Source organism: Eubalaena glacialis, chromosome 8 (assembly GCF_028564815.1).
Source record: "Eubalaena glacialis isolate mEubGla1 chromosome 8, mEubGla1.1.hap2.+ XY, whole genome shotgun sequence".
Classification (NCBI taxonomy): domain Eukaryota; kingdom Metazoa; phylum Chordata; class Mammalia; order Artiodactyla; family Balaenidae; genus Eubalaena; species Eubalaena glacialis.
Window position 1 is genome coordinate 71,102,446 of NC_083723.1, and position 18,063 is coordinate 71,120,508.

The window sequence follows — 18,063 nt, forward strand, 5'->3', positions numbered from 1 at the left end:
TTAGAAACCCCACTAGAGATTTCCCAACACCTCTGCCAAAGTAGTGAAGTTTTAAATATTAAATATATATCTCTCTCAGACCCAAGAGAAGGGAAAGACCAAGTCCTCTATTTGCCTTTATAGCCCAGGGGCTAGCACAGTTCCAGGAACAGAGTAAGCACCAAAGAAATTAGTAAATTATTTGGAGTCTTAGGCTCCAATCTCTAACTAATTAGACCATCGTTCCCATGGGAATATGCAACTTACTTTAAAATGAAGTTTCTAGGGAAGTCTGCAGGAATAAGAAAAGCATACTGAGGCTAAAATGAGTAAGAAAATAAAAGTACGAAACTACTCTTGTGTGTTTGTTCTTCCTTGTCCCAATTTCTCACCAAGAGTCATCACAAGGGCATAGCACCAAAAGTGGTAAAGAAGGCAAGGTTGGGTTATGGAATTAAACTTCTCTATACATTATATACACACGCTTATATACATTCAAACGTATACACATACATGAGAGTAAAACTTCATAATTTGATTCAAAATCACGACCACCCCTAAAATACCTTTTAAAAAAATAATTGCCATGACTTTTAAACAAACATTTTAAAAAGTATAGATTTGTTTAACCACTCTAATAAATTCTTGAAGGAATATATCAGGTGTAATTTTCTCTTTCCCCAGAGTTACTCAGTAAAGAAACCAATGCCTAAAACAAGTAAACAACTGGTATATACCAATATCTAGAAACAGGCCTTGCCTCCAAATTAGTTACCACACATGATAATTTGCTACTAATACATGACAACTTCCCACCAAATGTACAAAATAAAATTAATAAAAATTGGAAACCCTATGTACATGTTAGGAAGCAGGGGATTCACAGAATGGCTTCTGCAGACAACCTGCCTGTCATCATACTCTAACGACGGTGACAGTAACTCACGGGCTGTTATAAGGGATAAAGGAGATAACATATATGAGAGGCCAAAAATGGTGTCTTGTACATGGTAAGCACTCTTTAAGTGTTGACCATTATTCTGAATATCACAGAGAAATGCTTTTTTTTTTACCTTATCAAAACAGAAATAAAGAATTACATAAATGTCTCAAAGCACAATATGACTCACCTGTATTTTAGGATTATAGATCTTCAACCCTTTGATTAGCAATTTTATAAATTTCTACTAACAAATATGAAGTCAGCATTTTTATTTTATCTTTGCCTCTTTAAAGCAGGAAGTCATGGTTATAAGTACAGTACTCTGCCTTTATTAAATTAAAACTTTCACTATAATCATTAACCATTATTTGATTTTCTTTTGTATTTGATTTTTGTTTTCATAATTTCCCCAGTTTAAATTTATATAAAATCCATCATAAATAATACCTGTCTCTGCAATTTTATTTCTTTGTCCAAATCAGATTACACTTCAGACTACTTCTGTTTTGCCTACATGAATACTCAATTTCCATTTATGAGACCAGCAACTTACATCCCAACAATCAAAAGGAGCCTGTGAGATGATTTGTGATTCCTTTTCTCTTCAGAAAAAGTTTCAGCAAAACTCAACAGAGTGTTTATACGCAGCCCTCAGTTTCTCTCAAACCCACCCTAATCAAGCTTTCCTCCTCACCACTTCACAGAAGCGCTGTTGTCAGGTCACCGATGACCTTATTGCTGCTCAGTCCAAAGGCTCATTCTTATTCTCACCTTCCACGGCCCATTTGTAGCATTTAAGACAGCTGACCACTCCCACTTCTTTTAAATTCTTTACGTGGCTTCCAGGACCCACTCGATTTGGATGTTCTCTATCCAACAAATATTTATTGAGCATCTGCTACAGGACAGGTGCTCTTCAGGTTGCAGCAGACTGCTCACTTCACTGGCTGCTCCTTCTCAATCCGCCTTCCTGACCTTGAAACACTGAATCCTCAAAAGCTCCAACTGTGGACTCGTTTTATTTCTACAATCACTCCATTGGTGATCTTAGCCAATTTGTATACCCTCTTTATTCTCATAACTCCTAAATTTTTATCTATACCCTGAATTTCTCCTCAGAAATTCAGGCTCTTTTAGCCAACTGCTTATTTTCTTTCTCCAAATATCCAAGAGGCTTTGAAATGAACAAGTCTTAAAACTTTCTCCCTTCCTTCAATCTGTTCCTCTCTCAGTCTTGCCCACCTCATTAAATGGCAATACCATTCTTCTAATTGCTGGGGCCAAACCATTTGGAGTCAACCTTGAAGCTTCTCTTTCTCTCACAGCCCAAATCCAATCTATTAAGAAATCCTGGGCTTCCCTGGTGGCGCAGTGGTTGAGAATCTGCCTGCTAATGCAGGGGCCACGGGTTCGAGCCCTGGTCTGGGAAGATCCCACATGCCGCGGAGCAGCTGGGCCCGTGAGCCACAACTACTGAGCCTGCGCGTCTGGAGCTTGTGCTCCGCAACAAGAGAGGCCGCGATAGTGAGAGGCCCGCGCACCGCGATGAAGAGTGGCCCCCCGCTCGCCACAACTAGAGAAAGCCCTCGCACAGAAACGAAGACCCAACACAGCCAAAAATTAATTAATTAATTAATTAATTAATTAATTAATTTTTAAAAAAAAGAAATCCTGTCAACTCCACATTTACCATACATCCACGATCTGACCTCTTCTCAATACGTCCACCACTTAGCACCCTGGGTGAGGCCCATACCGTATCTCACTTGGATTACTGCATTAGCATCCTTATTGGTCTCCCTGGCCTTGCTATGAGTGAGGAGAAAAGTAGAGGAGATGAGGTGAGGATGAGGGTCTATGTGATCAGGCTTCCTGCCCTCAGCTCTCTGACGTCATCTCCTACTACTTCTCTCCTCACTCACTTCACTCCACCCACACTGCCCTTTGCTGCTCCTCAAACATGCTCCTACCTCAAGGCTTCTGCCTCAAGGCTTCTGCATCTGCTTTTCCTTCCACCCAGAATGCTCCTTCCCAGACAACCTCAGAGCTTACTCCCTCACCTCCTTCAGGTTTTTACTCAAATGTCACCTTCTCAGTGAGGCCTTCCATGGCCACCCTATCTAAAATTATAAATGACCCCAAATTGCCAATAACTCCCAGGATTCCCTATCCTCTATTCCTCCAAAGCATGTATCACCACGTCTGCCTTAGCACTTTGTTTTGTTAACTGCTGCATCCCCCAAACTTAGAATGGTGCCTGGCACATAGTGTTAAGTAATCATTTGTTGAATGAACTGAAAGAACAGAGCCCAGCATAATGGAGAAAGCAGAACAAAAGAGCTCATCTAAATAAAGAGTGCTAACAAAGCCTGCTCTACACTCTCCTCCAAACCAAGATCCTTGGAGAGCTGAAATGCCAAAAACTCTAAGTTTCATAGACCTTAATTTCACATATCCCCACATCAACAACAACATATTATCAGCATATTCTTTAGCCTCACAAAAAAGAAACATCTTTATGTATATTTATTTGTAATATTACTACCTTTAACCTAACAACAAACAGTACAAATAAAATCCCCAATGTAACTCTAGGCAGCACCCTACTTTCCTACCTCGTAGATTCATGAAATGTGTATTAATAATGATTAAACATGTGGAAGTCAAGCCATAAACAAATATAATTAGGATGACTTTTAAAATATGTGTGAAACTCTGAATTTTACCTCACCTTTTACAGTATAGTTCCAGCTTTTTGTATGTGCTCTTTAGTTTAGTTTTGTTTTTTTTTCCATCCCAACTAAGCACAGATTTTACCTGCTCAATCCAATAAACAACTGATTGAGGCTGAAGAGTTCATTTTCAGAACAATTTCACTACATTTAAGAGACATAAACTTATTATCACTGGTATCTGGACTTCTGTATTTTTCTCTCCCACTCACTATTACAAAATAGGGTTAGAAAACAAACCAACCGGGACTTCCCTGGTGGCACAGTGGTTGAGAATCTGCCTGCCAACGCAGGGGACACAGGTTCGAGCCCTGGTCTGGGAAGATCCCACATGCCATGGAGCAACTCAGCCCGTGCGCCACAACTACTGAGCCTGCACTCTACAGCCCGCGACTCACAACTACTGAGCCCACACGCTGCAACTACTGAAGCCCGCGCGCCTAGAGCCCATGCTCCGCAACAAGAGAAGCCACCGCAGTGAGAAGCCCGCACACCACAACGAAGAGTAGCCCCCGCTCACCGCAACTAGAGAAAGCCCGTGCACAGCAACGAAGACTCAATGCAGCCAAAAATAAAATAAACAAATTTATTTTTAAAAAAAGAAAACAAACCAATCAAAGTTGCTATACAATGATGACAATATCAACTGTGCTGAACTGCCAGCAAGCAACAGCAGAGAGCACCAAACTTAGCTGAGGCACAAAAGTCCAAATTCAGCATCCCAGAGGCAGTTTAGGGGTATTAGTGGTATAATGTACAAAACTGTATATTGTTTTAAAAATCAAATGGGGGACTTCCCTGATGGTGCAGTGGTTAAGAATCCGCCTGCCAATGCAGGGGACAAAGGTTCAAACCCTGGTCCGGGAAGATCCCACATGCCACAGAGCAACTAAGCCCGTGCGCCACAACTACTGAGCCTGCGTTCTAGAGCCCGCAAGCCACAACTACTGAGCCCACGTGCCACAACTACTGAAGCCCGCGCACCTAGAGCCCGTGCTCTGAAACAAGAGAAGCCACCACAATGAGAAGCCTGTGCACCGCAACGAAGAGTAGCCCCCACTCGCTGCAACTAGAGAAAGCCCGTGTGCAGCAACGAAGACCCAACGCAGCCAAAAATAAATAAATAACTAAATTTATTTTAAAAAAAAAAATCAAACGGATACCAAAGTCAGCCTGAAATCAACTATTGTTTGAATTACTGCCGGCTTCCAGTATTCCCGCTTTCCAACCATCAATTCAATCACTGAGATGATCTCTATGATCATGCACTTCTTTGATAAGGCCCAGGAACTGTGGTAACTCCTTTATCTCTTTACGTTGATCATATCATATACACATCACCACTAGGAAAGCCCCATGTGATACATGTTATCATTCCTATTTTAAAGATGTGAAAACAGATGCTCAAAAAAGTTAGGTAAGTTGCTCAAGGTCACACAGCTATTACAAGATGGAGCAGGACTCAAACCCATCCTCAAAAAAGAAGTGTTATGAGGCATAAGACCAGGACTCAACAAATGTGAGGGACTGCCAACTGATATTACACACTTAATTAAATCTTTTATTATTCACAGAACTTCTAAATTTTATTTTCATGACAGTAACAATATAATTTGACAGAAGTAAAATAAACACACAGGATTCATATATTCTTCACCAGAGATCTACAATTTGTAATCTATTCAGCTATCTCTCAAATTCTAAACTATCAAATAAGAATTTAATTTGGCATTTGTAGTCTTTTTTTAATCAACAACAAAAGAATTCACAAATGAACCTTTCACTAAATGATCATCCTCCACATTCTCCAAGGTTCTCAGAACCACACTGATTTAAAACTTTAATCTAAATTACCCTTCTCTCATATAAAAATAATAAAGAATGGCCAATTCTAGTAAAATATTAGAGTTGAAATAAAGGTATCTAAAACCAAACCATAATCAATAAGTACATAAAAGTAAGTTTCTGCCACTTCTGATTTGAAGGAAGCTGACACATTTTTAGGAAGTCCCTAATATTTATGAGATGAGACAGAAAACAGCCAAAGTTTTATTCATGAATTAGCATTCTGGCAAAAAAAAAAAGGACCATTATTTTGCCATGACAATGATTTTTTTAAAGTATCATTTCACATACACTAACTTACTGATGACTCCGATAACAGAACTGTGAGACAGGATGAACAAAAATAATTATTATTCTCATTTTCACATCCGGAAACTTAAAGCTACTAGATTTAGGGACTTGCCCAAAGTCATAAAGCTATCAGTTCTGTCTTCAAATTATCTGCTTTTTTCACTCTTTCTAGTCATCTCTATTGCACAGACCTCACTTCCCTACCCAGGCCACCCTCACAGACGATGGGCAGCTTGGATAAAGGGAACCCTGCAGGGTAGTTAGGGCTATCACTGGGAAGCTGGCAAAAGGGAGAAAAGGACGAACAAATGTAGCCTCCGACTTCCTAATTGACCTCATCTAAAGGAATGTTTCTGGGTTACCGGGATCCACCTGAGCAGGGCTCCGAACCTGGCGGCTTAGATGAGTTTTCCAGGGTGTGCTCGAGCTTTATGGTGCCCCTGACACCTGCCACAACCTATAATTTGGTTATCTGCCTGCCTGCGGCCCAGGGAACAGAACATCTCGGCTCCTATCCCAGGAGAAATGAAGGAGACCTTTGCTTCAGCCTCTGCGACTTACCTGCCGGGTCATAAGAGATTTGATTCTTTGCATGTCGAATTCGTGAGGGGGCACCTTGCTGCAGAGAACTAACAAATCACACAGAATTACCAGACAGCCGGTCCCGACACAGCGAAGCCATAGTGAGTGGTCACGTGGAGCTGCCGAGCTGGGTTTCCCTTCCTTTCCCCGAGCATGCTGGGAATTGTAGTCCCCCGGCTGCCGTTGGCACCTGCAATGGAGGCGAGAGGATGGCCCAGGTACTACATTTCCCGGCAAGGAAAGCAGCTGACGCTTCGGTTAAGCCCACAAATCTCGCTCTGAGAGAGCACTGCGGTCGCCGGTCTATAAAGAGGTACTTGCTCTCGGTAGCTGCTCCGGCGAGGCGAAAACCTAACTCATAGGTGACCAGACATTGAGCAACAGGAACAAACGCTGAGAAGACAGTATATAAACCAGGCTGACATGACCCCCCCCCCAGGAGTGTGGTGGAGGAAACCCCACCTGGTCTTGAGGGGCGGAGTGAGAGGACGACAGACTCACGCGAAGGGACTGCAACGCCAAGGACGGGATGGCTCCAAAGAGGTGACCTGAGAACTTGGCACTCCCCAGGTGGCACAGGGCTTGGCCTGAGGAAAAGAGTGGTCCAAGTTGTCCAATGGCGGCTGTCCAGGTTAGGGCTGTTCTTCCTCAGTATTGGCATCCAGAGCAGAAAACTAAAACCAAAGGATTTAATCCCCACCTATCATTTTACCACCTGTGTAATCTAAAGCAAGTCAAGATGGAAAATATAACAATAAGTACACATGTCACTTTAACGTCCTCTTTTCAACTTTTAGCAGTTTAGCTAAACTGGGGAAAGCAATAGGGGAGTGGTTTGAGGCTCAATTTAAGAAAGAACTTTCCAGTTATGAGAATACCAGAAAAAAAAAAAAGTGACCCAGAGCTAACAATTAACAATAGCTAACATTTACTGAGAGCTTACTACCTGTCAAAAACTCTGCTAATAGCTTTACGTTTGGTATCTCATTTATCCACACAAGCTTTTTTTTTTTTTAATTTAATGGTATGAATGAGTCTTTTTTTTTTAATTTAATGTTATGAATGACAGTCTTTTTTTTTTTTAATTTAATGGTATGAATGACAGTCTTTTTTTTTTTAATTTAATGGTATGAATGAGTCTTTTTTTTTTTTTAATTTAATGGTATGAATGCGTCATATGGAGTTGGTACTATTATCCCCATTTTAAAGATGAGGAATCTGAGGTACGGAGAAATTAAGTAACTTGCTTAAGGTTACTGCAGATATGCAAGAAGAAACTGAAGGGCTGTTTATCCAGATGTTTTAAGTAAGGCTACCAAGGATTTTCTTTTCGCATTTATTTTAATTAATGTTTATTAGAAAATAATGAAACACAGACCCATGATTTCAAAGATATTTCTTAGGACAACTAAAGAAATGTTAAAGTGTGCCAAACTAATGAAAAATATTAGATAAACAACAGTTGTGGGTGGTAGTCAGATATGGCAAAAATAATAAAAGTGGTGTGCAAATGGGGGAAACTAATATAGAGGTTATTCGCAACTCTGAAGTTCTAGTTTTTGACCTCTCGGCATCTTGTCTTACGAATTTTTTACAAATGAGGTTGTAATATTTGACTTAGGGTTTTGTAAGGATAAGTGAGAGCATGTAAGTGAATGCAATTTATAAATTGTAAAGCACCTTACGATTATGAAGTATTATAGTCATAATTCTGCCCAGTTTTCTGCTCCAACAGAACCACCCTGTTCGTAGTTCTGTCATTGTGCTTGACAATTCCTTTTAAAATGATATGCTTACCTATATGGTTTTCTGACTCTGTTACTTCTAACCCCATGAAGAAATTTCAGTACCTTTTGGGCAACCTTAGTTTAGTTCATTCTTTACCTGCTCTAATCTTAATTGCCAGACAGTTCTTACTGTGTGAAAGTCTTCAGTATTTAGAAGTCCCTGAAAGTATCAAAGAGACAGAAACTGCTGACCATATTAGCATATAAAATGAAACCCAATTCAGTAAACATTTGTTGATTGTTGGGCACTAGTCAACACTATCCTAAGCACTTCAGATTAATAAAATACAGTTTTGACCTTTAAGGAGTTTACAATTTAGTTGAAAAGCATATATTAGGGGTGATCCAAGTCCAGTAGTTCTCAAACTTGACTGTTCAGATTCACCTGAGGAGGATGCCATTGTTATTGTTATCATCTTTGCGGGAGTTCTTTGTTTAAGGTCAAGAGATTGTTATAGGCAACCAGCTCTAGCATTTAAAATCTACTCTTTAGAGTGAGAAAATGAATCCATCTAAGGTTCTGAGGTCACAGGACTAGAACCCAGACCCAAACCCAAAATTTTTCCCCTCAGTAAACAAAGTTGCAGGTGACCAAAAAAAAAAAAGTTTTTTTCATTTTGTGTATTTGTTTTTTTCCTATCCGCCAAACTGGGGAAACGAGTGTTTTCTGTATCTACTTGACCCTGAAGAGGCAAGAAGGCATTACAACTTTGCTTAACTCTAATACTCTACATTTTAGTTTACTTCTTATTAACTAAAACGAAGTGGACAACCAGGCCTCTAAAAGTTCAAAGGCTGTAACTGTAATATTGGAAGCATGTAAAGTAGATTAGTGCTGTTGCCTAAATAAAATATATTTTCTAATTCAGCATACCCTAACACTATAGAAAATAACTGAGCCACCCATGCTACCTTTTTAACTCCCTAAACTAAAAAATAAAAACAAAAACCTAGAGCCCTAAAGAGCACTTTTTAAAAGGTGAAGCATGTCATTTCATTTCCATTTTTCAAAAATACATATATGAGACTTAGAACTTTCACAGTTGCTTGAGGGTCATTAGTGGTAGGCCAGAGCAAACTAGTGGAGGGTGTGGATGGCCTGCCAGTAAGTCTTGAGGAGAACCTGTTGGACAGCCGTCCCTTGGTAAAGGGGTGCCAGCCCCATTTTTGTAGATTGGAACATCCGGGCTAAGAATAAAGTGAGTTGATCTGATTCGGGGCAGTAGCGTTAGCAGTAAAGTAAGATAAGGACATATTTCTGATGGCCCAAATAGGAGGAGCCCCTGGAAGCTTAAATAAAAGCTGAGATCCTGGTTTGATTAGGAAGATACATTTCTAGTCATCCTATAAATATCAAAGCAGCAGAAAGATGTGGCCTCCCCAGGATGATGTAACTACACTTCCTGAGCAAGCAGTAGTAGAAAACAGGACACTTGCCAAAGGTAAAGCAGTGACCTGGAGAAGGGCCCAAGAAGGAAAACATCGCTGTAGAGTGATTTAGCGGCCCTATCAGTAGATTAGGGCTTCTGAGAGGCAGCACTGTAGTAGGAGTGAACACTAGCACAGGCACAGGCGATTATGATGGCCTTCTTTAGCAGCTAGCTCTTCCCTGTAAACTCTAATCTTTCCGAAGACCTATCGGACTAGAACATAAGACAAGGCTTTCTTTCCCCAGTTCTTCTCACTCCTCACTGTCCTATGTTGACCTTGGCATTGGCATGTCACCACCTCTCATTCCCAATTCTTCCTACCGTTCCAAAGTACTCATATGCTACTAGTAAATAATGAATGTGGATGTTTGAAATGCATATGGCAGACTCTTCGCTTTATAAAGCAAGACCAGCCTTACTTAAAATTAAAACAAACTTGACAGTAAACTACAGTGTGAGTTGAGAAGTGACAAAAAAGCCTTGCACTCACCCCCACCCAAACACACACACACACACACACACACACACACACACTACCCCCAGTAGCTTCTTGCATTGTTTGCAGTTTAGCCACCATGGATATAGATTGCTTAATGTAATCAGTTTTTCCACTTTAAATGCAAATATAACTAAGATCAATAAACAAGCTCCTGAACAGTATGGTAAAGCAGAGCCCCTCAGTAGGTTACAGGTGAGATGTGAGATGTTGATGGTGGGAAATTTCTTATAATGATAAAACAATTTAAACCATCTTTAATAATCATGTAAAAATGGAAAGCAATTGAAGTTATATATATTTTAACATCTTTATTGGAGTATAATTGCTTACAATGGTGTGTTAGTTTCTGCTTTATAACAGAGTGAATCACCTATACATATACCTATATCCCCATATCTCTTCCCTCTTGTGTCTCCCTCCTTCCCACCCTCCCTATCCCACCCCTCTAGGTAGTCACAAAGCACCGAGCTGATCTCCCTGTGCTATGCGGCTGCTTCCCACAAACTATCGATTTTACATTTGGTAGTGTATATATGTCCATGCCACTCTCTCACTTTGTCCCAGCTTACCCTTCCCCCTCCCCATGTCCTTAAGTCCATTCTCTAGTAACTCTGCGTCTTTATTCCCGTCCTGCCCTTAGGTTCTTCATGACTTTTTTTTTTTTCTTAGATTCCATATATATGTGTTAGCATACGGTATTTGTTTTTCTCTTTCTGACTTACTTCACACTGTATGACAGACTCTGTGTCCATCCATCTCACTACAAATAACTCAATTTCGTTTCTTTATATGGCTGAGTAATATTCCATTGTATATATGTGCTGCATCTTCTTTATCCATTCATCTGTCGACAGACACTTAGGTTGCTTCCATGTCCTGGCTATTGTAAATAGAGCTGCAGTGAACATTGTGGTACATGTCACTCTTTGAATTATGGTTTTTTCAGGGTATATGCCCAGTAGTGGGATTGCTGGGTCATATGGTAGTTCTATTTTTAGTTTTTTAAGGAACCTCCATACTGTTCTCCATAGTGGCTGTATCAATTTACATTCCCACCAACAGTGCAAGAGGGTTCCCTTTTCTCCACACCCTCTCCAGCATTTATTGTTTGTAGATTTTTTTATGATGGCCATTCTGACTGGTGTGAGATGATTTCGCATTGTAGTTTTTTTTGTTTTGTTTTGTTTTGGTTTTTTGTTTTTATTTTTTTTAACATCTTTATTGGAGTATAATTGCTTTACAATGGTGTGTTAGTTTCTGCTTTATAACAAAGTGAATCAGTTATACATATACATATGTTCCCACATCTCTTCCCTCTTGCATCTCCCTCCCTCCCACCCTCCCTATCCCACCCCTCTAAGTGGTCACAAAGCACAGAGCTGATCTCCCTGTGCTATGCGGTTGCTTCCCACTAGCTAGCTATTTTACGTTTGGTAGTGTATATATGTCCATGCCACTCTCTCTCTTTGTCACATCTTACCCTTCCCCCTCCCCATATCCTCAAGTCCATTCTCTAGTAGGTCTGTGTCTTTATTCCCATCTTGCCACTAGGTTCTTCATAACCTTTTTTTTTTTCCTTACATTCCATATATATGTGTTAGCATACTGTATTTGTTTTTCTCTTTCTGACTTACTTCACTCTGTATGACAGACTCTAACTCCATCCACCTCACTGCAAATAACAACATTTCGTTTCTTTTTATGGCTGAGTAATATTCCATTGTATATATGTGCCACATCTTCTTTATCCATTCATCCGATGATGGACACTTAGGTTGCTTCCATGTCCTGGCTATTGTAAATAGAGCTGCAATGAACATTTTGGTACATGACTCTTTTTGAATTATGGTTTTCTCAGGGTATATGCCCAGTAGTGGGATTGCTGGGTCGTATGGTAGTTCTATTTTTAGTTTTTGAAGGAACCTCCATACTGTTCTCCATAGTGGCTGTATCAATTTACATTCCCACCAACAGTGCAAGAGTGTTCCCTTTTCTCCACACCCTCTCCAGCATTTATTGTTTCTAGATTTTTTGATGATGGCCATTCTGACCGGTGTGAGATGATATCTCATTGTAGTTTTGATTTGCATTTCTCTAATGATTAATGATGTTGAGCATTCTTTCATGTGTCTGTTGGCAATCTGTATATCTTCTTTGGAGAAATGTCTATTTAGGTCTTCTGCCCATTTTTGGATTGGGTTGTTTGTTTTTTTGTTATTGAGCTGCATGAGCTGCTTGTAAATCTTGGAGATTAATCCTCTGTCAGTTGCTTCATTTGCAAATATTTTCTCCCATTCTGAGGGATGTCTTTTGGTCTTGTTTATGGTTTCCTTTGCTGTGCAAAAGCTTTTAAGTTTCATTAGGTCCCATTTGTTTATTTGTGTTTTTATTTCCATTTCTCTAGGAGCTGGGTCAAAGAGGATCTTGCTGTGATTTATGTCATAGAGTGTTCTGCCTATGTTTTCCTCTAAGAGTTTGATAGTGTCTGGCCTTACATTTAGGTCTTTAATCCATTTTGAGTTTATTTTTGTGTATGGTGTTAGGAAGTGTTCTAATTTCATACTTTTACATGTACCTGTCCAGTTTTCCCAGCACCACTTATTGAAGAGGTTGTCTTTTCTCCACTGTATATGCTTGCCTCCTTTATCAAAGATAAGGTGACCATATGTGTGTGGGTTTATCTCTGGACTTTCTATCCTGTTCCATTGATCTATATTTCTGTTTTTGTGCCAGTACCAAACTGTCTTGATTACTGTAGCTTTGTAATATAGTCTGAAGTCAGGGAGCCTGATTCCTCCAGCTCCATTTTTCGTTCTCAAGATTGCTTTGGCTATTCGGGGTCTTTTGTGTTTCCATACAAATTGTGAAATTTTTTGTTCTAGTTCTGTGAAAAATGCCAGTGGTAGTTTGATAGGGATTGCATTGAATCTGTAGATTGCTTTGGGTAGTAGAGTCATTTTCACAATGTTGATTCTTCCAATCCAAGAACATGGTATATCTCTCCATCTATTTGTATCATCTTTAATTTCTTTCATCAGTGTCCTATTATTTTCTGCATACAGGTCTTTTGTCTCCTTAGGTAGGTTTATTCCTAGATATTTTATTCTTTTTGTTGCAATGGTAAACGGGAGTGTTTTCTTAATTTCACTTTCAGATTTTTCATCATTAGTATATAGGAATGCAAGAGATTTCTGTGCATTAATTTTGTATCCTGCTACTTTACCAAATTCATTGATTAGCTCTAGTAGTTCTGGTAGCATCTTTAGGATTCTCTATGTATAGTATCATGTGATCTGCAAACAGTGACAGCTTTACTTCTTCTTTTCCGATTTGGATTCCTTTTATTTCTTTTTCTTCTCTGATTGCTGTGGCTAACACTTCCAAAACTATGTTGAATAATAGTGGTGAGAGTGGGCAACCTTGTCTTGTTCCTGATCTTAGTGGAAATGGTTTCAGTTTTTCACCATTGAGGACAATGTTGGCTGTGGGTTTGTCATATATGGCCTTTATTATGTTGAGGAAAGTTCCCTCTATGCCTACTTTCTGCAGGACTTTTATCATAAATGGGTGTTGAATTTTGTCGAAAGCTTTCTCTGCATCTATTGAGATGATCATATGGTTTTTCTCCTTCAATTTGTTAATATGATGTATCACGTTGATTGATTTGCGTATATTGAAGAATCCTTGCATTCCTGGAATAAACCCCACTTGATCATGGTGTATAATCCTTTTAATGTGCTGTTGGATTCTGTTTGCTAGTATTTTGTTGAGGATTTTTGCATCTATGTTCATCAGTGATATCGGCCTGTAGTTTTCTTTCTTTGTGACATCTTTGTCTGGTTTTGGTATCAGGGTGATGGTGGCCTTGTAGAATGAGTTGGGGAGTGTTCCTCCCTCTGCAATATTTTGGAAGAGTTTGAGAAGGATAGGTGTTAGCTCTTCTCTAAATGTTTGATAGAATTCGCCTATGAAGCCATCTGGTCCTGGGCTTTTGTTTGTTGGAAGATTTTTAATCACAGTTTCAATTTCAGTGCTTGTAATTGGTCTGTTCCTATTTTCTATTTCTTCCTGGTTCAGTCTCGGCAGGTTGTGCATGTCTAAGAATCTGTCCATTTCTTCCAGGTTGTCCATTTTACTGGCATAGAGTTGCTTGTAGTAATCTCTCATGATGTGTTTGTATTTTTTACAGATCTTTTCCTGTAATTGATATCTAGTCTCATAGCGTTGTGGTCGGAAAAGATACTTGATATGATTTCAGTTTTCTTAAATTTACCAAGGCTTGATTTGTGACCCAAGATATGATCTATCCTGGAGAATGTTCCATGAGCACTTGAGAAAAATGTGTATTCTGTTGTTTTTGGGTGGAATGTCCTATAAATATCAATGAAGTCCATCTTGTTTAATGTATCATTTAAAGCTTGTGTTTCCTTATTTATTTTCATTTTGGATGATCTGTCCATTGGTGAAAGTGGGGTGTTAAAGTCCCCTACTATGATTGTGTTACTGTCGATTTCCCCTTTTATGGCTGTTAGTATTTGCCTTATGTATTGAGGTGCTCCTATGTTGGGTGCATAAATATTTACAATTGTTATACCTTCTTCTTGGATCGATCCCTTGATCATTATATAGTGTCCTTCTTTGTCTCTTGTAATAGTCTTTATTTTAAAGTCTATTTTGTCTGATACGAGAATTGCTACTCCAGCTTTCTTTTGATTTCCATTTGCATGGAATATCTTTTTCCATCCCCTCACTTTCAGTCTGTATGTGTCCCTAGGTCTGAAGTGTGTCTCTTGTAGACAGCATATATACGGGTCTTGTTTTTGTATCCATTCAGCCAGTCTGTGTCTTTTGGTGGGAGCATTTAATCCATTTACATTTAAGGTAATTATCGATATGTATGTTCCTATTCCCATTTTCTTAAATGTTTTGGGTTTGTCATTGTAGGTGTTTTCCTTCTCTTGTGTTTCTTGCCTAGAGAAGTTCCTTTAGCATTTGTTGTAAAGCTGGTTTGGTGGTGCTGAACTCTCTCAGCTTTTGCTTGTCTGTAAAGGTTTTAATTTCTCCATCAAATCTGAATGAGATCCTTGCTGGGTAGAGTAATCTTGGTTGTAGGTTTTTCTCCTTCATCCCTTTAAGTATATCCTGCCACTCCCTTCTGCCTTGCAGAGTTTCTGCTGAAAGATCAGCTGTTAACCTTATGGGGATTCCCTTGTGTGTTATTTGTTGTTTTTCCCTTGCTGCTTTTAATATGTTTTCTTTATATCTAATTTTTGATAGTTTGATTAATATGTGTCTTGGCGTGTTTCTCTTTGGATTTATCCTGTGTGGGACTCTCTGTGCTTCCAGGACTTGATTAACTATTTCCTTTCCCATATTAGGGAAGTTTTCAACTATAATCTCTTCAAATATTTTCTCAGTCCCTTTCTCTTTCTCTTCTTCTTCTGGGACCCCTATAATTCGAATGTTGGTGCGTTTAATGTTGTCCCAGAAGTCTCTGAGACTGTCCTCAGTTCTTTTCGTTCTTTTTTCTTTATTCTGCTCTGCAGTAGTTATTTCCACTGTTTTATCTTCCAGGTCACTTACCTGTTCTTCTGCCTCAGTTATTCTGCTATTGATCCCTTCTAGAGTAATTTTAATTTCATTTATTGTGTTTTTCATTGTTGCTTGGTTCCTCTTTAGTTCTTCTACGTCCTTGTTAAATGTTTCTTGCATTTTGTCTATTCTATTTCCAAGATTTTGGATCGTCTTTACTATCATTATTCTGAATTCTTTTTCATGTAGACTGCCTATTTCCTCTTCATTTGTTAGGCCTGGTGTGTTTTTACCTTGCTCCTTCATCTGCTGTGTGTTTTTCTGTCTTCTCATTTTGCTTATCTTACTGTGTTTGGGGTCTCCTTTTCGCAGGCTGCAGGTTCATAGTTCCTGTTGTTTTTGGTATCTGTCCCCAGTGGCTAAGGTTGGTTCAGTGGGTTGTGTAGGCTTCCTGGTGGAGGGGACTAGTGCCTGTGTTTTGGTGGGTGAGGCTGGATCTTGTCTTTCTGGTGGGCACGTCCACGTCTGGTGGTGTGTTTTGGGGTGTCTGTGGCCTTATTATGATTTTAGGCAGCCTCTCTGCTAATGGATGGGGCTGTGTTCCTGTCTTGCTAGTTGTTTGGCATAGGGTGTCCAGCACTGTAGCTTGCTGGTCGTTGAGTGAAACTGGGTCTTGGTGTTGAGATGGAGATCTCTCAGAGATTTTCGCTGTTTGGTATTACGTGGAGCTGTGAGGTCTTTTGTGGACCAGTGTCCTGAAGTTGGCTCTCCCACCTCAGAGGCACACGCATTGTAGTTTTGATTTGCATTTCTCTGATGAGTAATGATGTTGCGTATTCTTTCATGTGTTTGTTGGCCATCTGTATGTCTTCTTTGGAGAAATGTCTATTTAGGTCTTCTGCCCATTTTTGGATTGGGTTGTTTGTTTTTTTGTTATTGAGCTGCATGAGCTGCTTGTAAATTTTGGAGATTAATCCTTTGTCAGTTGCTTCATTTGCAAATATTTTCTCCCATTCTGAGGGTTGTCTTTTGGTCTTGTTTATGGTTTCCTTTGCTGTGCAAAAGCTTTTAAGTTTCATTAGGTCCCATTTGTTTATTTTTGTTTTTATTTCCATTTCTCTAAGGGATGGGTCAAAAAGGATCTTGCTGTGATTTATGTCATGGAGTGTTCTGCCTATGTTTTCCTCTAAGAGTTTGATAGTGTCTGGCCTTACATTTAGGTCTTTAATCCATTTTGAGTTTATTTTTGTGTATGGTGTTAGGGAGTGTTCTAATTTCATTCTTTTACATGTAGCTGTCCAGTTTTCCCAGCAGCACTTATTGAAGAGGCTGTCTTTTCTCCATTGTATATTCTTGCCTCCTTTATCAAATGAAGGTATATTTTAACATTGTCTTGTGTGGCTTCCTGTGTAAACATCCCGAATTCAGAAATAACTCCAGCAGCTAAGATTTTATTCCTACTACCTGCCACTAGAGGGCGCATTATCATGGTTCTGTCACAACACTTTCTCAGGATGTGCCAGACAGGCGTTGTCGTTTTTTACTGTGTGCCATGACATGAAAAGATGACCTAATTCGTTTTGGAATTTAATTTATTTATGTAACATCTGTTATCGCTATGCCATAAAGTAAAGGATATTTTTAATATAACACAAAAAAACAGGAAAAAAATCTCAGAATAAATATCAGTCCTTTAAATTAAGTGAATTTAACATTGGAAAAAACTTATTCCATCATCTTTATTTCTCTCACTTTGACTAGGACCCAAAACACTTTATCATGAGCCAGCACTGTGTCTGAAAAGCACTAGAAAGAGCTTGTTTAATAAAAGCAATTAGAGATTAATGTTGATTTAAAAGATGTGAGGGGGAGTCTATGTGCTATATATAGAACTTCAATATTACTTTCCAAATTGTATTTTGTGCAATCCAATATTAAAATTTATACGCATTTCTTAAGCATCAACTGAGAATCAGAAGACATGGGCCAAGGAACATTTGGGTTTATTTCTGGGGGAACAACTTAACAAAAATACTAGTTAACCACTATGCTAGATCCATAGATGAATAAGACCAGTCTTTGTATTAGATGAGCCCAGAGGGAAAATAAACATGCAATAAAATCAATTGAGGTTAATGAGATAAGTGCTGAAATAGTGCTGCTATCTCTAAATCACACATGCAAGATTTAGAGATAGCACAGAGAAAGTTGTGGTATAATAGTTACCAGGGGGAAGCTGTTACCATTTTTCTGAAGCTTGGAGAGGTCATAAAGTGACCTCTGAAGAGGCCTCAGGTTTTCCAATAGTCACTTATTTTCTTTGCCTGTAGAAACAGTTCTGGAAGCTTTAATGCTTAAAGTGTTTCCAAACTTGAACTCCAAAATAACTCTCATTCCTTTTTTTTTACCTTTAATTACACTTGAGGAATATTCTTCCTTCCCC

At 39.2% G+C, this 18,063-nt stretch overlaps 2 protein-coding genes across 3 annotated transcripts in view; one reads left to right on the forward strand and one right to left on the reverse strand.

Annotated features, from left to right (window-relative positions):
- VPS50 (VPS50 subunit of EARP/GARPII complex) overlaps positions 1-6,473 on the reverse strand; it is a 130,134-nt gene extending 123,661 nt beyond the window's left edge. For both annotated transcript variants that reach the window (XM_061197789.1, XM_061197788.1), the window contains exon 1: positions 6,352-6,473. In XM_061197789.1, the coding sequence (XP_061053772.1) occupies positions 6,352-6,384 (33 nt within the window). In that variant the 5' untranslated portion in view covers positions 6,385-6,473. The remainder of the gene's footprint in view (positions 1-6,351) is intronic.
- A 212-nt stretch (positions 6,474-6,685) lies between these two features.
- HEPACAM2 (HEPACAM family member 2) overlaps positions 6,686-18,063 on the forward strand; it is a 53,497-nt gene continuing 42,119 nt past the window's right edge. Inside the window, exon 1 of the mRNA XM_061197798.1 lies at positions 6,686-6,915. The gene's annotated coding sequence lies outside the window, so the exon portion shown is untranslated. The remainder of the gene's footprint in view (positions 6,916-18,063) is intronic.